This window comes from Pelophylax lessonae (genome assembly GCF_965119305.1).
Source record: "Pelophylax lessonae genome assembly, chromosome: 13".
Lineage (NCBI taxonomy): Eukaryota > Metazoa > Chordata > Amphibia > Anura > Ranidae > Pelophylax > Pelophylax lessonae.
In genome coordinates, this window is record NC_138780.1 from 23594399 (window position 1) to 23617840 (window position 23442).

The 23442-nt window shown below is 43.6% G+C and overlaps 1 protein-coding gene across 1 annotated transcript in view; it reads left to right on the plus strand.

The window, feature by feature from the left end:
- Window positions 1–23442, plus strand: part of CERS2 (ceramide synthase 2) — a gene marked incomplete at its 5' end in the record, with an annotated part of 58745 nt that overhangs the window by 29851 nt on the left and 5452 nt on the right. The window contains 6 exons of the mRNA XM_082275943.1: window positions 8354–8411; window positions 13958–14008; window positions 14950–15042; window positions 16907–17035; window positions 18246–18352; window positions 21809–21962. Coding sequence (XP_082132069.1) covers window positions 8354–8411; window positions 13958–14008; window positions 14950–15042; window positions 16907–17035; window positions 18246–18352; window positions 21809–21962 — 592 coding nt within the window. The remainder of the gene's footprint in view (window positions 1–8353; window positions 8412–13957; window positions 14009–14949; window positions 15043–16906; window positions 17036–18245; window positions 18353–21808; window positions 21963–23442) is intronic.

Here is a 23442-nt window from a genome sequence, read left to right on the forward strand (position 1 = left end):
TACATTAACTGTCAAGATAACCTTGAGAAACCGTGCCAAAAATTCTCTCTTGTTGGTTTATATGCAATGGATTATAATTACATTATATACAAAGAATTCTTGGCACCAGTAATCCATTACATGCAAACCAACAAGAGAATTTTTAGCATTTTTATATTCTTATGTACAGTCTTTGACTTTTTTTTTTTTTATTATGTAATGAGAGATAAAAGTACTGTGTGCTGTCACTGCTTTTTTGATTTATTTATTTTTTTTTTTTACACATATATATCTCAATATACATTAACGGTCAAGATAACCTTGAGAAACCGTGCCAAAAATTCTCTCTTGGTTTATATACAATGGATCATTGGTGTCATTAACCAGTTTAAGACCAGGTCTTTTATGGCATTTGGTGTTTACAAGTAAAAAATCTGTATTTTTTGCTAAAAATTACTTCGAACCCCCAAACATCACGTAAAGTGACGTTGGAGGTCGCTCCAACCCGTCAAAGTCATAGAGCCAAGTGATGGCCGTTTTTGCCTTCATTTGACTTCCTGCCCAGCCACTGATTGGACCAGATTGCTTCCGGATTCACTGACGGCTCCGGTAAACCCGTAAGAAATCAAACAATTAAAAAAGCCGACAATTGAAAAGTATAAGAACAAAACAGCGTGCCCTCCCCCCCCCCCCCCCCCCCCAGTCCATACCAGACCTGAAGGGCCTGGTATGAATTTTAAGGTGAACCCTACGCCAAAATTAAAAAAAAAAAAAAGGCGTGCCCCCCCCCCCCCCAAAATCCATACCAGACCCTTATCCGAGCATTCAGCCTGGCAGGTCAGGAAAGGGAGGGGGGATGAGTGAGTGTCCCCATTCTCCTGACCAATACCAGGTCACATGCCCTCAACATGGGGCAAGCGCCCCCCCCCAACCGAAAAGCACCGTGTTGATGGGGACAAGAGCCTCTCCCCCCTCCACAACCATGGCAGCTGGTTTTCAGGGGGTTTACGGGTGGGGGGCCAATCAAAATCTGGAAGCCCCCTTTATTAAGGGGTCCCCCAGATTCAGCCCCTCTCCCCTATGTGAATGAGTATGGGGTACATTGAAGAAGAACCCAGAGACCATTTTTGACAAATCCTTTTTTTAAAAAAATATTTTCTCATACTTTTTAATTTGCTTTTATTCTTTACAATCAGCTGTTAGCGGGGAAGCCACTGACAGCTGATGAGTCATCGGTTGATGAGGACGCGGCAGCCAGCTTGACGCCCCACTGCTTAGCAACCAGATATTTGTCAAAGAACAGTCTGTTTTTAAACGGCAGGCGGTCCGCTTTAACGTAAGGGTTGTTTCTGCGGCGGATTCACCGCGGGATCACCCTTATGGGTGGCGGGAGAGATGCCCACCCCCCCCCTCCCCCCTTCCCCCTACGTCGGTAGTGGGGAAAACGATCCGGTCCTCTGTCACCTCAGGCAGGAAGTCAAGTGATGGCAAGATGGCCCCCACTCCACTCTATGGCCTTGGAGGACCGGAGCGACATCATACGTCGCTTCCTAGCAACAGATATAAAGAGCCTATTTTTTTTATCATTTAAAAAAAAATTACTTTTTTTTTTCTTTTTTAGTGTAGATGTGAGATCTTTTTGACTCACATTAAAAAGTTTTTTTCTTGATATAAAAAAAAAGGTCCTGTCATTCTTATTTCTATTACAAGCGATGTTTACTTTCCTTGTAATAGGAATAAAAGTGATCAAAAATTGAAAAAAAAAAAAAAAATGTAAAAATAAAAGCTAAAATAAATAGGAAAAAAAAATTAAAGCGCCCTGTCCCCGTTGGCTCACACGCAGAAGCGAACGCATACGCAAGTCGCGCCCTCATATGTAAACGGTGTTCAATCCACACCTGTGAGGTATCGCTGGGATCGTTGGAGCGAGAACAATAATTTGAGCCCTAGACCTCCTCTGTAACTCTAAACTGGTAACCTGTAGAAATTTTTTAAAGTGTCGTCTATGGGGATTTTTATGTCGCCATTCCTCGAGCGTGCGCAATTTAGAAGCATGACATGGTGGGTATCTATTTACTCAGCGTAAAGTTATCTTTCACATTCTAGAAAAAATTGGGCTAAATTTAATGTTTTCTTATTTTTTAATTAAAAAGAAAAAAAAAAAAAATATATATATATATATATATATATATATATATATATATATAGTGTGTATGTGTGTGTATATATGTGTATATGTGTGTGTGTGTGTGTGTGTATATATATATATATATATATATATATATATATATATATATATGTGTATATATATATATATATATATATATATATATATATATTATGTATATGTGTGTGTTTGGGGGTTCGAAAGTAATTTTCAAGTAAGAAAAAAAAAGATATTGCAACAACCTCCATTTTATTCTCTAGGGTTTCTGCAAAAAAAAAAAAAAAATTAAAAAAAAAAAAAAAAAATATATATATATATATATATATATATATATATATATATATATATATATATATATATATATATATATATATATATATATATATATAAATAATTATAATATAATGCTAGGGGGTTCAAAAGTAATTTCAAAAAAAATATTGCAATGATCTCCTTTTAATTCTCTAGGGTCTCTGCTAAAAAAAAGAAAAAATAAATATATATATATGTATAATGTTTGTGGGTTCGAAGTAAATTGCATTTTGTAAGACCGCTGCGCAAATACGGTGTGATAAAAAATATTTATATATTTATTTAATATATATGCAACGATCTCCATTTTATTCTCTATGGCCTCTGCTAAAAAAAAAAAAAAAAAATATATATATATATATATATATATATATATATATATATATATATATATATATAAGAACTTCAGTAGCCAAATTTTCCATAGACGACGCTTCTAAACCCTCTACGGGTCATCCCTTTCGAGTAAACCGTAAACATCGGCCCTGTAATTTTTACATGCGCGGTGATCTGCAACATTCAATGTTTTTCATATGTAGGCGCCCTTGGCGTGTGCATATTACATATGTCTGTGAATGTGTGCCCGCTATACAGCACGTATGTGCAGTGTGAGTGGGATCTTTATAGTGTTTAGGACGCTCATGCGCGGTGACGGGGAGCCTAAGAGTCATGGGACTAGTCGCGCGACCAGAAACTGCAGCCATCGGTAAACATTAAAATATGTAATGTGGGACACAAACCTGAAACAAAAAAATGTCGTTGGACACATAACTGTATGCTTGGAATGCATTGGGTTAAAAAAAAAAAAAAAATTCCTGATTGTTTACTACTACTTTAAAAATGAATACAGTGCTCAGTAACGTGGGGTACACACTATAAGAAAATCGGGCAAACGATCGTCTGATTTTCCTTGTTTAAAAGCAAATTGTAACCAATGAACGAAAATTGGTGCGAAAATTCTTGTACGACGAAGGCTTTTTTTTATTGGTTGTTGTTTCTGATCATACGCGGTCTTTTCAGATTTTTCAGAAAACCGTACACATTAACCATTTCTGGACCGGAAGATTTTCCCCCTTAATGACCAGGCCATTTTTTGCAATTCGGCACTGCGTTACTTTAACAGACAATTACGCGGTCGTGCGACGCTGTACCCACATAAAATTTATGTCCTTCTTTTTTTCCCCACAAATAGAGATTTCTTTTGGTGGTATTTGATCACCTGTGCAATTTTTATTTGTTGCGCTATAAACAAAGAACGACAATTCTATAAAAAAAAAAAATATTTTTTACTTTCTGCTACATAACATTCCCAGTAAAAAAAAAATGTAAAAATCTAAATTTTTCATCCTTTTAGGCCAACTTGTATTCTGCTACATCTTTTTTGGTAAAAAAAAAAATCTCAATAAGCGTATTTTGATTGGCATGCGCAAAAGTTATCACGTCTACAAACTACGGGAAAGATTTGTCATTTTTATTTATTTATGTTTTTCCTAGTAATGGCGGCGATCTGCGATTTTTAGCAGGACTGCGACATTGCGGCGGACAGATCGGACCCCTAACTGACGTTTTTGGGGGGACCAGTGACGTTACTACAGTAATCAGTGCTGAAAATATGCACTGTTACTGTACTGACACTAGCAGGGAAGGGGTTAACTCAGGGGGGATCAAAGGGTTAAGTGTACGCCTAGGTGGTGTTTTCTAACTGTGAGGGGGATGGGCTTGTGGAATCAATACAGAGACCTGTGTTCCTAAAAAAATAGCAGGATCACAGTTGCTCTGTGCTGATTCCTGAGAGAACAACGGTCTGCTGTGTTTACAACAGCAGATCATCTTTCTTTCTCCACGGGGAGCGATTGAGGGTGTCCAGCGGCGATCGTGTCCCCCGGCCCTGTAAATTGACTTCCCCGCTGGCTAATGGAGCGCATGCGCACCCCCAGCATTGCTCCCGCGGATCGCCGTACAGGTACAGCGAGTCACGCAGCGAACCCTGCCTGCCGCAGTATAGATGCGGCAGGCCATCGGCAAGCGGTTAAATTAAATCATTCATTTTGTTCCCGTACGAGAGAAGTTTTGGTGTCCCTAAGAATTTTCGTACGAAAATTGAGAATCGGCTGTCGAACGTTGTGTACACACTATACGAAAATTCTTTGGACGAAAATGTTCGCCCCAATTTTCTTATAGTGGTGTATGAGCCTTTATTAACCTCCTTAGCGGTATTCCCGAGTGTGGCTCGGGGTTAATTTTCAGTACCAAAAGCGTTAACCCCGAGCCACACTCGGGATTACCCCGCAATGTTACTCACCTTCCCTGCGATTCCCTGCCGTCCTCACCTTTCTCATTACAGTCTCTCCCCGCTCTGTGCTTGGCCGATTGACGGCACTTGCCTTCCGGTTCCCTTCCCTGCGAGCGTTGCGACGCAGGGGGGGTGGAACTGGTGGCAAATTCAAAAATGTAACGGATTACACTGTATCATGCCATTTCACCTGGTGACTTTTCCAGTGCCCTGCCTGTGCTTTTCCAGTGCTTTGTGCCTGGAAAATTGAGAACGTCCATGGCGTCAAAAAAGCATTCTTTATGCACAAAAGCGCTTTTAGACGAACTGGAAAATAGCGACAGCGAAGCTGAGTTACTTGAAGAACTGAGCGATAGCGATTCGTGGGAAAATTTGTCATCAAGTGCGGAAAGTGACGACCGCGATGATTCTGATGTCTCTTTCTGGCACGAGACCTCAGAATCGCCGCTGTCGTCACTTTCCGTACCTGATGACAAATTTTCCCACGAATCGCTATCGCTCAGTTCTTCAAGTAACTCAGTTTCGCTGTCGCTATTTTCCAGTTCGTCTAAAATCATTTTTGCTCAAAAAGAATGCTTTTTGGACGCCATGGTCGTTCTCAATTTTCCAGGCACAAAGAACTGGAAAAGCACAGGCAAGGGCACTGGAAAAGTCACCAGGTGAAATCCTGGTGTGAAATGGGATGATACAGTGTAATCCGTTAGGATCACAGCTTTGTATCATCTCATTTGGTGTATTTACATTTTTTAAATTGCTGCCGGTTACACCCGCTAGCAGGGAAGGGAAACAGAAGACAGGTGCCGGCATCGGCCGAGCACACAGCGGGAGGACGGTGGGGGATCGCAGGGGAAGGTGAGTTTTAAAAATGTAAAACAGATTTCCATGCAAAAGAATGTACCGCTTTTAGCACAGAAATCTGGACATAATCAGACCGCCAGGGAGGTTAATCAATATAAAACCTATATTGATACATTGCACCTTGTGAATGAAATGAAGTGTCTTGATCGGAATTATTTGCATGCTGGTTGCTGAAAAGCCAGCTCTTTAAGGGTTAATGAGTTTTTCCGATGTGTCGGCTGCTTCTATGGAAATGGCTTTAAACAAGCCACAGGCGAGAGTGTGACTGCTGGGCGTTGGGAACGCACACAATACATTGTAAGCCTCCGTAGACAATGTAGAAGGGGCCGTTGTACTTTGTGATCTTATTACTGTGGGAACCAACACCTTGTTTCCTTTTTTTAAAGCTTTTATTGGTTGCTCGGTATTGTTGTACACACAATATAATCCAGGTTACAACCAGTACAGCAAATAACGATTTTCAAAAGAGCTTATTGTAGTAGGCGGTGGCTTGGGCTCCAATGGTTGTGTGCCTTCATTAACCCCTCTATCGGTGGCTTGGACACCAACGTTTGTGTGCCTTCATTAACCCCTCCATCGATGGCTTGGGCACCAATGGTTGTGTGCCTTCATTAACCCCTCCATCGATGGCTTGGGCATCAATGGTTGTGTGCCTTCATTAACCCCTCCATCGATGGCTTGGGCAAATAGTTGTGTGCCTTCATTAACCCCTCCATCGATGGCTTGGGCACCAATAGTTGTGTGGCTTCATTAACCCCTCCATCGGTGGCTTGGGCACCAATGGTTGTGTGGCTTCATTAACCCCTCCATCGGTGGCTTGGGCACCAACGGTTGTGTGCCTTCATTAACCCCTCCATCGGTGGCTTGGGCACCAACGGTTGTGTGCCTTCATTAACCCCTCCATCGGTGGCTAGGGCACCAATGGTTGTGTTCCTTCATTAACCCCTCCATCGGTGGCTTGGGCACCAACGGTTGTGTGCCTTCATTAACCCCTCCATTGATGGCTTGGGCACCAATGGTTGTGTGCCTTCATTAACCCCACCATCGGTGGCTTGGGCACCAACGGTTGTCCACCTTCATTAACCCCTCGATCGGGAGTTCACAACCTTATTCCACAAGTACCCCTTACAGGCCCTGTTTTGGGAATTGCCCTTAAATAGCGGTCAAAAATACCCAGTCATTGACACTGATTTAAAGCAATCTGGCGGACCTTCAGCTGTTGCGGAACTACAAGTCCCATCATGCCTCTGTCTATAGGAGTCATGCTAGTAACTATCAGCCTTGCAATGCCTCATGGGTATTGTAATTCTGCAACAGCTGGAGGGCCACCAGTTTGAGACCCTTGATTTAAAGCACCTGTGCAAGGTGAAGGAAATTCTGGGGACATGACATGTTAGGGGGGTGCTTTAGGACTGAGGTTGGGAACCACTGCCCTAGACCAGGGGTATCCAAACTCTTCAGTACGAGGGCCACATTGTATACTTTACAAATATTCCCGGGCCGAAAAAAATCAGGATAAAATGTAGTCGCAGGCCACAATTTGGGCAGTCTGTAAATTAACATTCCTAGGCACAGTCCCTTGTGTGGTTAGAATGCTACCATTCAGCTGTAAACCAGAACCCTGCACCTGTGCGCTCTCCTAGTTCTGTGGCCATGCTTTCACTGACAGCTGCAGGTCTTAGACTAATGATCGCAAACTAATTAGTGTGGTTCCCACTCATGGTCGATTACGCAACTGTCACCACGTCCCCACATGCCAAGGTGCTCGGTGTAATCCTGGACTCTGAACTATCTTTTGGCCCCACGTCCAATTAATGTCCAAAGCTTGCTGCCTCAACCTCCACAACATCTCCAAACCATGCCCCTTCCTAACCAATGACACCACAAGGCTCTTAGTTTACTCCCTGGTCCTCTCTCGCCTCGACTACTGCAACTCCCTTATCATTGGCTTACTTTTACATAGACTACCCCCCCCCCTTCAGTCCATCATGAATGCTGCTGCCAGAGTCATCCACCTTACCAACCGCTCAGTGTCTGCTACTCCTCTCTGCCAATCCCTCCATTGGCTTCTGCTCATCCAAAAAATTAAATTCAAAATACTAATAACTTACAAAGCCAGCTACATCACTAACCTCAAAATACCAACCAAATCGTTCCTCCCAAGACCTCCTGCTCTCTAGTTCCCTTGTCTCCTCCTCCCATGCTCACCTGCCAGGACTTCTCCTGAGTCTCTCTCATCTATGGAACTACCTACCCCAATCTGTCCGACTGTCTCCTACTCTGTCCACTTTTCAGAGAAGCCTATTCTGCCCTCGCCTAATAACTGTACATTTATTTTCTCCATTAGCTCGTCCCCCACAGTTATTATCTTTTGTTTCACTTTACCCTCCCTTTTTAGATTGTAAGCTCTAATGAGTAGGGCCCTCTGATTCCTCCTGCATTGAATTGTATTGTAACTGTACTGTCTGCCCTCATGTTGTAAAGCGCTGTAATAATAATAATACTTTGCGACAGCCAATCGTGGTATAATCACTGGATGTTTTGTAAGCTTTTTTTTTTTTTTTTTTTCACCCGAAGTGTGTCCATCTCTTAATTATTTTGTTAGACGGGATGATCAGGATTTCTGTTGGGGTGACCTCAAATGGGTACATGTAAGAAAACAGCAGACGCTTGCATCTACCAAGCGGTTAATAATTGTCCATGTAGTAGATGACCACTCTGAGATGTCTACATTCTTTTCACAGTTGGAGATTCACCTTTTATCTTCTTGCTTTCATTGCTGGCATGGCGGTCCTTGTAGACGTAAGTAACTATTTTTTCTTTTTCTTATCCCAAATCTGTTGTCTGTTGCATGTTGAGATAGGTCATACAAATGCCCTGCTGAAAGTTTTCAACATAAGTGCTAAGTGGGGGTTTCAGCCTTTAAAGCCCAATTCTAGCTAAAATGTTTTATTTTTTTGGATAGAGAGAAACAGCCATTCTCAACCAGGGTTCCTCCAGAGGTTGTTAGGAGTTCCTCCAGTTGTGGCTGTTAGACCTCCCATCTGATGGTGTCTGCATAGTTCAAAGGCCAACTCGACTTGGCAGAGCTAGCGGAATGACTCCAGTTCTCTTTTTTAGCTATCTGTAAGGGGGGCATTCTGACCACCAGTGTAAGGAGGGCTTTCTTCCCACCAACGTAAGGAGGGGATTCTTCCCACCAATGTAAGGAGGGCACTCTTTCCGCCAACTACCAATGTAAGGAGGGCATTCTTCCCACCAACCACCAATGTAAGGAGGGCATTCTCCCTACCAACAACCAATGTAAGGAGGGCATTCTTCCCACCAACCACCAATGTAAGGAGGGCATTCTTCCCACCAACCACCAATGTAAGGAGGGCATTCTTCCCACCAACCACCAATGTAAGGAGGGCATTCTTCCCACCAACCACCAATGTAAGGAGGGCATTCTTCCCACCAACCACCAATGTAAGGAGGGCTTTCTTCCCACCAACCACCAATGTAAGGAGGGCATTCTTCCCACCAACCCCCAATGTAAGGAGGGCATTCTCCCTACCAACAACCAATGTAAGGAGGGCATTCTTCCCACCAACAACCAATGTAAGGAGGGCATTCTTCCCACCAACCCCCAATGTAAGGAGGGCATTCTCCCTACCAACCACCAATGTAAGGAGGGCATTCTCCCTACCAACCACCAATGTAAGGAGGGCATTCTCCCTACCAACCACCAATGTAAGGAGGGCATTCTCCCTACCAACCACCAATGTAAGGAGGGCATTCTTCCAACCACCAATGTAAGGATGGCTTTTTTCCCACTGACCTCCAATGAATTGCCACAGAATTGGTTAATTCAGGGGATCCCAGAGACCTGAACAAAAGTTGAGAGAGGCTGCACTATACAATCCAATCTGCTTTAGTTACCAAAGCTATTTACAGTAATATGAGGACAAACCTAAACAACCAATTCACTTAGTAATCAGTCAGGCAGGCCCCTGCACTACATAGTTGATGGTAGATCTAATTAGGTGGCCATACATGCTTCGATTTTTATTTATTTATTTATTTTTTCATTCAAACTGGGTTGATCAGCCAGGACACAATATTATCAATCGTTTTGCAAGATTTGGCAGCAGTGAGATACTTTTTTTCATGAACATGATCATAGCTTGATCAGATCACATGGCGGAAACAGGGATCAAATTGATAACTTACGATCCTAACATGATCAATGAAATTTTCTGTGGAAATCCATTTCTTTACATGTGGCATAGTGATTGAATGGGTTGTCAACTATAGATTGATTGTTCCTATTGAAAGCAATTGATCAGAAAAGAAATCAGTCATGAACCAAAGTGTTTATGGCCCCCATTAAATGACCATACATCTTAATGTACAATCTGCTTAAGATTTACCATCACCCATATAGTGCAAAGGCCTGCCTGCCTGGATGGAAATTGAATCGATTGTTAGGTGTGTCATCCTATTACACAGTAAATCTAAATGAGCTTGTACAGATATTGTACAATCTGACTGTATAGCGTGCAGCCAGCCTAAGGACATAATGGGGATGGGTATAATCCATGTATGATGGGGTCTACTGTATCATGTGATACTTGGAAAAAACAATCCATGTGATCTTTGCTAGTATTGCAACAAGAGGGATGGGCAAATTGGAATTCACTAAAAATGTTTTAGTTTTTTATAATATGTCAAAGGTAAATCTTTCACAAATTCGAGCAATTCATACTATGCATATGATCTCAATCTACTACACAGAGGTGACCTGCAGCAATAGCAACTCAACTGTCAGTGTCTCCTGTTCCATGCTCTAAGTACTATGCCGTAGTTTGGTCACATTGCTCTCTAACCCAGGGTTTCTCAACAAGGGTTCCGTGGAACCCAAGGATTCCTCCTGAGGTTGCTAGGGATTCCTTGAGCCATAGGCAATTTCTGCCTCTCAGATACATTTCCAATGACACCATTGTTCCTTTTAGCTATCTGTAAGGGGGTAATTCTTCTCAATGATGACAAGAGTAAGGAGCGTTCTTCCCACTGACTGTCACACTAATGTGTCATGAGTTGGAGATTAATTTTTAGCAGGGGTTCCCCGAGACCAGACCAGAAATTTATTTTGAGGGTTCCTCTGTATTGAAAAGGTTGGGAAAGGCTGTTCTAACCTATGACACCTAAAACCAGCCTAGAGCTTCCCTTTAGAGCTTGTCTTACTATTCCTAATTTTTATATATATATATATATCTCTATCCACACACACCGTATATAATCTGTCTATTATGCCTGATTTTTCTCTATGTATACTTTTATTATTCCTGAATGAGAAAAATAATGTATATTTACAATGTATGTTATTTTATAAAAAAAATAAATAAAAAAAAATATAAAAAAAAAATATATATATATTTTTATATTTTTTTTTTATTTATTTTTTTTATAAAATAACATACATTTTTTTTTTTTATAAAATAACATATATATTTTTTTTTTTTATAAAATAACATACATTGTAAATATACATTATTTTTCTCATTCAGGAATAATAAAGTATACATAGAGAAAAATCAGGCATAACAGACAGATTATATACTGTGTGTGTGTGTGTGTGTGTATATATATATATATATATATATATATATATATATATATATATATATATATATATATAATAAAAAATCTCTCTTTCAAAGCCATTTTCTCTAGTGTATGCAATACTGATGAAGGGAGCCCCCAAAATGCATACGCTCTGATTTTGTTTTTGGGCACTATGCAATCATTTGGTCACAGAGCTTGCTAATATATAATAAAGGCGGCCTAAAATAAAAATAAAATAGGCTGTCTAAACAATCTGCTAAATCTTGCTCCAAAGATATATCATTTCCATTTTACAAAAAAATCTTCCTATTCTTGAGTCCATTTTTCTCCCTTTTCATTTTCTCTAGTATACGCATTCCTGATGAAGGGAGCCCCTAAAATGCATTGGCCTTTTACTGTGATTCCAACAAAATGCAAAAAAAAAAAAACACATCTTTTGAACACTTCACATTAAGTGTGGCAACCCGTTCTCCCCAACTGCTAAAAAAAAATTTAGATGGTGGGGACTCTTTTTTCCACAATGGGAATTTAACAATGGGAAAGTGGCTTGTTTATCACTGAACAGTGATCTTCAGTGGAGGATGAATTTCTGCCCTTCTTTTTGTGCTTTTGTATATCTGTTCATCAACAGTAAGTCGGTGAATAGAAGGAAGGAACTATCAAATCAAAAGTCAATGTATCCTTAGTCTTGACATATAGTGCCAACCAGTAAAAATGCAGTAGTCAATGCCTTTCAGGGGCCAAAAGATCCCCCCTTCATCAGGGCTTGGACTAGGGTTGCTGGAGTTCTTGTATGGACTGTGATGTGTTCTCCTAAAAAAAAAAAAAAAAAAAAAAAAAAAAAAAAAGGATCTTAATCTGAAAATAGTCACATGTGAAGAGCTCAGCGACCATTACCAATAAACAGACATTGAAACTTTTACTTTTTTTCAGCCCAAGTCTTATTGAAGGAAGATTCTTTGGCCCAAAAATGTGTTGACTACTACATTTCTACTACTTGTCAATATACTGGCAAGAGGCAAGAATAAAGATGTATAAACATTTGAGCTGGTTGTTTGGTGCTCCCTTACTTCTGTTCACCCAAAACTTCTTAAGTTGGGAGGTTCTCGTCTAATGGGATTAGCCACCCCACTTCTGTCCTCCTGAGCAGCAAAGGTCAAGTTGGCAGGAGCTACCATCAGCTTGCATATGAGGATTGTAATTCTTGAGTTCAGCACCTCATGTTTTGTCTGATTTGGTCAAATGTCTACCTCCCTTTTTATTGTCCTTCGTTACTCAACTATAAAAACCTAAAGCTATGAGGCATTCCTTTCTTTTTTTTTTTTTTCAAAATGTCTGCAATCAGAATGGTCTACATGAACTACATGTCCTCCTTGCATGGTGGAAAGAATGCCCTTCTTACATTGGGGGGGGGGGGAAAGAATGCCCTCCTTACATTGGGGGGGAAAGAATGCCCTCCTTACATTGGGGGGGAAAGAATGCCCTCCTTACATTGGGGGGAAAAGAATGCCCTCCTTACATTGGGGGGGGGGGGAAGAATTCCCTCCTTACATTGGGGGGGGGGAAGAATTCCCTCCTTACATTGGGGGGGAAAGAATTCCCTCCTTACATTGGGGGGAAAGAATTCCCTCCTTACATTGGGGGGGGGGGGGAAGGAATTCCCTCCTTACATTGGGGGGGGGGGGGGGAAGAATTCCCTCCTTACATTGGGGGGGAAAGAATTCCCTCCTTACATTGGGGGGAAAGAATTCCATCCTTACATTGGGGGGAAAGAATTCCATCCTTACATTGGGGGGAAAGAATGCCCTCCTTACATTGGGGGGAAAGAATGCCCTCCTTGGGAAAGAATGCCCTCCTAACATTGGGGGGAAAGAATGCCCTCCTAACATTGGGGGGAAAGAATGCCCTCCTTACATTGGGGGGAAAGAATGCCCTCCTTACATTGGGGGGAAAGAATTCCCTCCTTACATTGGGGGGGAAAGAATGCCCTCCTTACATTGGGGGGGAAAGAATGCCCTCCTTACATTGGGGGGGAAAGAATGCCCTCCTTACATTGGGGGGGAAAGAATGCCCTCCTTACATTGGGGGGGAAAGAATGCCCTCCTTGCATTGGGGGGGAAAGAATGCCCTCCTTGCATTGGGGGGGAAAGAATGCCCTCCTTACATTGGGGGGGGGGGAAGAATGCCCTCCTTACATTGGGGGGGGGAAGAATGCCCTCCTTACATTGGGGGGGAAAGAATGCCCTCCTAACATTGGGGGGAAAGAATGTCCTTACATTGGTGGTTGGTGGGAAGAATGCCCTCCTTACAGATGTTTATTAGGCGATGATCAGAAGCTTTCAATTTGGTCGTCTTGGAGGAACTCAGACACCGGTTATCACAGAGTCTTTGAAGCTGGAGGCCATTTGGAACCGCTTTCAATAACCTACACATTTGCCTTTATGGCATGTCATATAATAAATCCAGTTTATTGCTCTATTTATGAATACATATTTAGATGAATACATATTTAGATGGCGGTTCCCATTTAATGTACAACCGCCTCAATGAATATTGAATATCAGTTTGCATATGGGGCAGTCAGGTCATTACTGCAGATGATCTCTACCCAATGTTTTTAGTTTGCGCTTGGAATATATTTAGTACCTTTAAATATTTGCTTTGTGTCGTAAGTAGTGCAAGATATTTTTTTGTGTCCTTTACGGTTACATTGAGCTGTTATAATATTTTTCCATCCCCAGAAGCCCTGGTTCCATGATCTCCGTGAAGTTTGGAAAGGTTTCCCTAAACAGGTAACTATGACATTTAAATGGGACCTGTTACCCAACTCAGACTACTAATAGTAATGTCTAAAGGGGGGGAGAAAGCCGCACTTAGTTAGTAAAAGGCAGCCAGTACATAAGTATTATCAGACCAATAAACCAATTAAAATAGGTGTACAGCGCCAAAAAATTTATAGATTTATAACATGCAGCAGAAGTTCAAAATAGACAAAAGTCCATAAAGTCCATGAGACCGGGTGCTTAAGAGTCAGTGATGAGTGAAAGAAAAAAAGAAGAAGAATTCCGACACCATACAGCTGAAATCCCAAATCTTGGAGAAACCACGTGTTCTAGTAAAGTAGTCTCCTTACCGGAACGTTTGACCCCCAGTTAGGAAAGGTCAAACGGGCATAGATCATATAATGGAAACCCAGAATAAGCAGTATTTCCAATGATGGCTGGCACTAGGTCCATCACACTTGATTCATAAATGATGTTAGATCGACATAACTTCACATCTCCTAAGTTCCTTATCTTGAATGGTAAAGGATGCCCCTCCTCTGCTGCCACTTCCAGTAATGTCTCCTCTCTACTTCCTCCCAACTCACCTCCCTGGGAGGAAGTAGAGAGGAGACATTACTGGAAGTGGCAGCAGAGGAGGGGCATCCTTTATACTTATTTGGGAGGCTATTCTTACAAGCTTTTCTTAGGAAGGCTTGTTGTCTATGAAGCTCAATAGCACAAGCTCACATGTATGGAGAGGGAGCACAAGTAGATTCCTCACTTATCTCTGGGGGAACAAGACAAATCAGAGAAAAAAAAAAATCACCTTTGTCTTTTTGTAGAGAAAACCTATAAAGTATAATTTTATTTTACAAACCAGGAAGGGCTGGATTATAGTATGTATGCTGTGCTGATTTGAGTTTTTCTCTAAACACACAAAATGTACAAGTTTTTTCTTCTGTCCACAGACTATGTTGCCCTCACAGTACTGGTATTATATGATCGAACTGGGCTTCTACTGGTCTCTCCTGTTTAGAGTGGCATTTGATGTCAAGAGGAAGGTAAGTAATCCTAGTGGATAGGTACATCCTTGCACACTTGCCCTATGTATTGGAGGCATTGTGAGATTTTCCTTTTATTTTGGAGGTGCTCCCCTTATTTTAACCTGCATCTTGTTTTTGTGAGTGTTTAGAACAGCAGCGTAGTGCTCAGCCTTGACCATGCGATCACAGCACAAATAAATATCAGTTCTTACTTTGAGACATTTGCCCTCACCAGCTGCTTACGGCACAAAGGATTCTCCGTCCTTCTTGTAAAGGATCCACCCTGATTACCTGCTTACAGCACATATTAGTCTATCCTTCCTAGAAGGGATCCACCCTGACCAGCTACTTACAACACAAATGAGTCTCAGTCCTACTTGTAGATGTTGAAGAACTGCAAGTCCCATTAGGCAATGCAAAACTTGACCATCACAGGCATGACTCTCAAAAGCAGATGCCTCATGATGGGACTCATAGTTCCTCAACAGCTGGAGGGCCATAGTTTGGAGACCCTTGCTGTAAAGGACTTGCTGTAAAGGACCACCTGCTTACAGCACAAATGAGTCTTAGTCCTTCCTTTAAGGGATTTAACCTGACCAGCTGCTCACAGCACAAATGATTCTCAGTCCTTCCAGTGAAGGCTCTGCCCTGACCAGCTACTTAAAGCACAAATGAGTCTCAGCCCCTCCTGTAAGGTTTCCACCCTTACTGGCTGCTTACAGCACAAATTAATCTCAACCCTTGCTGTAAAGCAGGGGACTCCAAACTATGGACCTCCAGATGTTGAGGAAATGCAAGTTTCTGACAGTTACAGGAATGACTCCCAGAGACTGATGTCTCATGATGGGACTTGTAGTTCCTCAACAGCTGGAGAGCCATAGTTTAGAGACCCCTGCTGTAAAGGATCTGCCCTGACCCGCTTCTTACAACACAAATGAGTCCTATAAGGGATCCACCCTAACCAGCTATTACAATACAAATGAGTCTTCTTGCCCAGCTACTTACAGCACCAATGAGTACCAGTCCTTCCTGTAAGGGATTTAACCTGACCAACTGCTTACTGCATAAATGAGTCTCGGTCATTCCTGTGAAGGATCCGCCCTGACTAGCTGCCTACAGCACAAGTGAGTTTGGGCCCTTCTTGTATGGGATCAGCTCTGACCAGGTGCTCACACCACATGTGAGTTTAATCCCTCCAGTTTAATATATAAATAGCTTGCAACTTCCAGTTCTACTGTTGAAGCATTCTGCCACCGGGAGTAAATATAGCTGATAACCTGTAAGTTCTTCACTGCAACCCTTACAAATCCCTAACTCATACATTGTGTTCCAAAAGCTTGGATCCATAGGTAAGCAGAAGACTGGCTGAACAGAATTTCTTATATGTTTCACTTCTGTATTCTGCGGAGTGGCTAGACTTCAGATTTAAAGCGTATCTAAAGCAAAGCACCAAAATCTCATATATTGCAGCTTCCTTGATTTTAGATGTGGTGGCTGAAAGTTTTCCTTTTTCCAGGCTGTTCACCTTTATTTTAATCTGGCGATTCTGTTCGTAACAAACTTCTCGTCCTAGGGTGACTATGCTTTGTCACCATACTGTAGTCATTGGAGAGCAGCATCGTTACCGTAGGAAGGAAGTTTTTAGGCTTACAACACACCTCTCCTTGTATCCTGGAGCTCTCTTGGTTTACCTGTTGAATTTACATATGCATTGGGCAAGAAAATTATGTGATCAAATACCCAAAACTGTTAGTGATTTTTTTATGTCTTCGTTACAAAGCTCTGTAGCCTATTACAGTATATCTGTGTAATTAGCTGGATTATTTGCAGTAGTAGCAGTGTTACGTCTGTGAGTAAAATTGGCTTGTTCTGTTTTCTGCAGGACTTCAAGGAGCAGATCATCCACCACGTGGCCACTATTATTCTGATCAGTTTTTCATGGTGTGCAAATTACATTCGAGTGGGAACTTTGGTCATGGTCATTCATGATTGCTCAGACTTCTTCTTGGAGGTGAGATGTCTTACCTAAGGAGATGTGTTTAGTGGTTATTGTGTGTGTGTGTGTGGGGGGGAGGGGTCACCTAAAACACCTTAAAGGCACCCCTAGGGCATTTTGTCAGGCAACCAAATCCTATTTTTTGTGCCTTTTAGACATCTGTTCTGTAGAGATGCAGACAACTAGAAAGAATAGAAAACACAGTTTATTTTATATCATTCTCCAAAAATAAGCCAGTGTTAGAGTTGTCACTTTGCTGCCTCCTACCTGCTGGCTCCCCGTAGCTCTGGCTCCCCGTAGCTCTGGCTCCCCGTAGCTCTGGCTCCCCGTAGCTCTGGCTCCCCGTAGCTCTGGCTCCCCGTAGCTCCATATGTCTGGCTCCCCGTAGCTCCCGATCTCCGGCTCCCCGTAGCTCCCGATCTCCGGCTCCCCGTAGCTCCCGATCTCCGGCTCCCCGTAGCTCCCGATCTCCGGCTCCCCGTAGCTCCCGATCTCCGGCTCCCCGTAGCTCCCGATCTCCGGCTCCCCGTAGCTCCCGATCTCCGGCTCCCCGTAGCTCCCGATCTCCGGCTCCCCGTAGCTCCATATGTCCTGTCTCAACAGGCTTCTGTTTACTTTAAATTAGTTTTGCCTTCCCATAACAGTCAATGGGAATGCAAAACATGCTTGCAGGTCAGATAGACCTGTCAGTGGATTTTTATTGATCTCAGAAGTATCTCAAAAGTATATCATCCAACCAAGCCCAACGTCCATTGACACAGGCCTTTAAACTGATGAGTAGAGTGGGACACAAGCTTGAGGTTTTGTCTTCAGCCAGTTGGACATGCAGAGCCTATGGTTAGTTCTAAGCCAGCCATAGACTGTTCAAATCTCGACCAGTCCCTGCTGATGTATGATGCCCATGTATGTGCAGGCTCATTGTACCCAAGTTGATCTATAGATCAACTTGGATACAACCAGCCTGTCGGAATTTTTTTGAGATTGCCAGTTGCTATAGCTGCTAGCAATAATCACTGTGTGTTCTCTCAGCCGGGACAGCTCCCCCCACCGGGAGAACAGAATAGCTCCGTGGGTGGTTGCATGAAAGAAAATCACACTCTCTATGGCCAACTTTAGGCAAAGGAAGAAGGAAGGTCTTCCTACAATGCACACTATTCATGTGTTACAAAATGGTCAGAATTATACTTTTTGATGACTAATTATTGTTCTCCTTGTTTACTTTTAGTCTGCCAAGATGTTTAACTACGCCGGCTGGAAAGAGACCTGCAACAATATATTTGTGGTGTTTGCATTGGTGTTCATCATTACAAGGATAATCATTTTTCCTTTTTGGTGAGTAAATGTTCATTGCCTAACGCTGGTCTCTGCTGGTGGCTAATGGGATGCTCAAGTCATTGAAAATCAAGCACAGAAATCATGGCAGGCACATACTTTAGGACTGTGTTTTTCAACCTTTCTTCACTCAAGGCACCTTTTAGAATTGTGCACAATCCCAGGGCACACCGGTCTAAGGGCTTCTTCACACAAGGAGGTGCTTCTGAGCATGAGCGTTTTTTTTGCATGTTCCCACGTGCTTCGGTTTTAATAGGCTGTTCTATGCATGTGAAATGTGCTGGCATGGTTTTTAAATCGAGGTACCATATGTTTTAGTGAGCGCAAGCGTACATGCAATTGGTGGATGCATGGGGGTGCCATTAGGAATTAATGGCACCCCTACGTATATCTGCAAAAGGCAGCGCATTTTTGTGTGGTGCAATTTCACACGCATTCCCGCACTGAAAAAGCCCTACAATGGAGTTTGTAAGGCAAATCCCCCCTGCTATCCCAAATTCCCCCCCCCCCCCCATCCCGTGTGGGGGTTTTGTGCGGGACTGCAGGGATAGATTACTGCCCTTCACCCATAAAACATGAGCAGCCTGGAGAGGAGATAGGGGGAGGTAATCAAGCTCTTTACAATAAGATCATGAAAGGGTAAGTCCCCACACCCCCTCCCGGCTCTCTTCTCCTCCTTTATGCTGTTATCTGTACTTTTGCCCGCAAAACTGAAAGCTGTACAAGCCGCCTGACCAGTCCTTGGCAACCATTGATGTCATTGGTTGGTAGGACACAGGCGGGTGGCTTGTACAGCTTTCAGTTTTGCCGGCAAGAGACAGATAGGTAGGAGTAGTGGGGTGAGCTCTTTCACTCCTCTCTGTACACAGAAGTTAACAGAGTAATTCTTTCATGGTTGGACTGTAAAGAGCTATATGTCTTTTTACCGTGGCACCCCAGGGTACTGCAGCACTCTGGTTGAAAAAACATTCTATAGGACAGTGTTTTCCTTTTTTTAGTTAAGGCACCCTTTAGAATTGCGCACATTCACACCAGTCTGGGGACTCATTCACACCAGAAGGCGCATCTAAACGTGCACACTTTTTTGTGCGCTCCCTCGCATGGCATTTTCTATTGCGTGGGAGTGTCTTAAGAATTGATGGCACCTATGCACTTCTGAAAAAGACAGCATATTTTTGTGTGGTACTGGAAAACGCATAATTTTGCATGTGCTACTGCACTGCACCTGGCGTGCAGAGGAGAAGAGAACCAGAAAGTGGGGGTTGTGCTTTCTAACCCCCCCCCCCCTTTCAAGCTCCTCTCCCTCCTGTACATTCTGATCTGAGCCTGATTCTCTGTTAACTCCTGAGATAGAGGAGGGAGGGGAACACTGTTAACTCCTGTGTACAGAGGAGGCAGAGAGCTTAGCCTGCACCTCCTCCCGACTCTCTCCTCTGTACTATTTCTGGTGTTCTGTCGAAATTGCCAACTTGTCAAAATCTGCAACCACATCACTTCCGGTGCGGCCAAATCACGATCAGCTGGCATGATGTCAACACTGTGCATGCGCAGATCATCGGTGGCTGAGGAAAATTATAGAACACCGACATGTTGGTACACCTAAAACATTATGGATTCCCCGTTCTTTTGGTAAACCCGGGTAAACTGTGGCCACTCTCTGAAATTTTAATACAACATGGTGGCCTGTTGGCAAAGACCCTTTCATAGAACTATAGAGGAAGATCAGCTGGTCCTAAGTTTAGCAATAGGGAATCAGAAATGTTTTAGGTATACCGCAATGTTAGTAGCTGATCTTCCTCCATAGTTCTATGAGAGGGTCTTAGCAGACAGGCCACCATGTTATAGTAAACTTCGAGTGAGTGGCTACTGTTTACCCGTGTTTACCAAGAGGACAGGGAACCTGCAATGTTTTAGGTGTACCAACATGGTGGTGTAATTTTCTTCGACCTCGCGCCAGCTGATTGTGACTTGGTGCACCGGAAGTGACGTGGTTGAAGATTTTGATGAGTTGGTTATTTCAACAGAACACCGGCAAAGCAGACAGCCAAGCAGGCCGCCTGACATGCCCTAGGCAGCCGATAACGTCATCGGTTGTAGGACACGGGAGGACGGCTAGCTCTGCTTTCTGTTTTCCCGGCAGTAATACAGAGAAGAACAGTGAGCCGGGAGGAGGTGGGGGCTGAGCTTTTTGCCTCCTCTGTACATCACAGGAGTTAACAGTGGATTGCTCAAATCAGGCTGCTGTTGTGGCACCCCTGGGAGCTCCTTGCGGCACCCTGGTTGAAAAACACTGCTCTAGGACTTTCCTGGACTGCCCAGGATTTCTTGTTTTCAATAACCGTATAGCTCTTGTGCAGATTCCTTCCATCTATAAGTTTTATTTTTCTTGGTGTATTTCATTTCACTTTCGTTCATCGACGGACACAGTGCTTCATAAATCATAACTACAGGGTTACATCCCCTTCTTCAGGAGTAGTACTAGGCAGAACAAAAAAACTATGCTACGCCCAGTGGGAAGAATGTCCCTTACATTGGGGGTCAGTGGGAAGAATGCCCCTCACATTGGGGGTCAGTGGGAAGGATGCCCCCTCACATTGGGGGTCAGTGGGAAGGATGCCCCCTCACATTGGGGGTCAGTGGGAAGGATGCCCCCTCACATTGGGGGTCAGTGGGAAGAATGCCTCCTCACATTGGGGGTCAGTGGGAAGAATGCCCCTCTCATTGGGGGTCGGTGGGAAGAATGCCCCTCTCATTGGGGGTCAGTGGGAAGAGTGCCCCTCTCATTGGGGGTCAGTGGGAAGAATGCCCCTCACATTGGGGGTCAGTGGGAAGAATGCCCCTCACATTGGGGGTCAGTGGGAAGAATGCCCCCTCACATTGGGGGTCAGTGGGAAGAATGCCCCCTCACATTGGGGGTCAGAGGGAAGAATGCCCCTCACATTGGGGGTCAGTGGGAAGAATGCCGCTCACATTTGGGGTCAGTGGCAAGAATGCCCTTTACATTGAGGGTCAGTGGCAAGAACGCCCCTTACATTGGGGGATCAGCGGCAAGAACGCCCCTTACATTGGGGGATCAGCGGCAAGAACGCCCCTTACATTGGGGGATCAGGGAGAGTCAGTGGGAAGAATGCTTTTTACATTGGTGGTCAGTGGGTCTTCTTTAATAATGTAATGACTGTTGACCAACTGCATCACCATCTTACTCCAATAAAGTAAAGCCTTTTAAGATGCAAAGAGGAGTGCTTTTAGAGAGCAGCCATTATAGTGTGTTCCCTGATTCCACTACCGCCTCCTAAATTTGCCACACACACACATTGGAGCATGAGTGGGAGGTTGCAGAACTATTATTCAGTATGCAATACGGGGAATGTTGGGAAAGCCTTCTCACATGGGTGATTGACTATACGACTTATAAACACTATAGTAAGACTGAAAGTGAATTGTCCTTTTCTGCAGGATCTTGCACTGCACCTGGGTCTACCCTTTAGAGATTTACGCACCCTTTTTCGGATACTATTTCTTCAACGTTATGCTGTGGGTCCTGCAGTGTCTGCACATTTTTTGGGCTTATCTCATTCTCGGCATGGCACACAAGTTCCTGACGGGCAAGGTAGGACAAATCATGATTTCTTTCTTTCTTAAAGCAACTTGGTAATATAGTTTACAACTGATACAAATCGGTCAATGTTGCCGAAGCATGTTGTTTTGAGTGAAAAAAAAATTCTGGATATGAATAAGGAATGCTGCCCCCCCCAAAATTACTTCTAGGGGCTATAGGCTAGCAAAGAACACATGGTCTCTGGTTGCCAGGGACATTGTGGGTGTTTTACCTCATTGGAGACTGTTGTCCACTCATAGTGATCATGGAGGGACATGACCCAGGAAGCCAGATTTGCATATGTAGTATGGAAATAAGCCATAAAACACTTAACATAACATATTCAGACTATAGGAGTCATTCGGTTACATATTTACAATTTGGAAGATATTGTAGGGCTGAACTCCGGGATAAGCAAATTATTGTCTGAAGTCAAGAGCCATGTGTATTCTTTCCTTAATTCTTGGTGTGCTTTGTGTATTTCTTCCAGATCTACTTTCAGGTCCATAAATATTGGGACATCGACACAATTCAAATCTTTTTTGGCCCCATACACCACCACAATGGATTTGAAATGAAACAAACAAGATGTGCTTTAACTGCAGACTTTCAGCTTTAACAGCTGAACAGTAAGCACGTCATGCAGCAGGAGATCTGTAGGAGTAGTACTGCCCTACCCTGCTGTACCTTGTACCACTTATGTGAATAAAGGAACTTTTCTTCATTGGATTCCATGGTGGTGTGCAGCCATTTCTTCTTTTATGCCTTGCACAGAACACCACTGGGATGAACTGAAAGCACGGCAGGTTCCTTGTCCATCAGTACCCAACCTCATAAATGCTCTAAATGGCTACAAATGACTGGTCAGGTCCAATTAATAGCCTTGGTTTTGGCTTGGAAATGCATAACAAGCTTATATAGGTGCGATGGTCAGGTATTCACAAAACCTTAGCCATGTAGAGTATGTACACAAGCCAAAACCAAAGCTATTAATTGGGACCCGACACGTCCTTTTGTAGCTAAAACAGCCTCCACCCTTCTGGGAAGGCTTTCCACAAGATTTCGGAGTGCATCTGGGCAGGGCCGCCTTTTCCATTGGGTCACGCCCGGCGGTTTGCCCGGGGGGGGCCCCACTTGGCCAAGGGGGGCCCCACTCTCGCGCCGCTCAGCGAGCGCGCGCTCAGCTGCTCCGCTCTCCTCTGTCCTCTCTCTCCTGGCTCGCTCTCTCCGTCTCCCCTCGCCTCTCTCCCCTCTCCTCTCCTCTCTCCCCTCTCTCTCCCCCTCTCTCTCTCTCCCTCTCTCCCCTCTCTCCCCTCCCCTCTCTCCCCTCTCCTCTCTCCACCTCTCTCTCTCCTCTCTCCCCTCTCTCTCCCCTCTCTCTCCCCTTCTCTCTCCCCTCTCTCTCCTCCCTCTCTCTCTCTCCCCTCTCTCTCTCTCCTCTCTCCCTCTCTCCTCTCTCTCTCCTCTCCTCTCTCTCTCTCTCTCTCTCTCT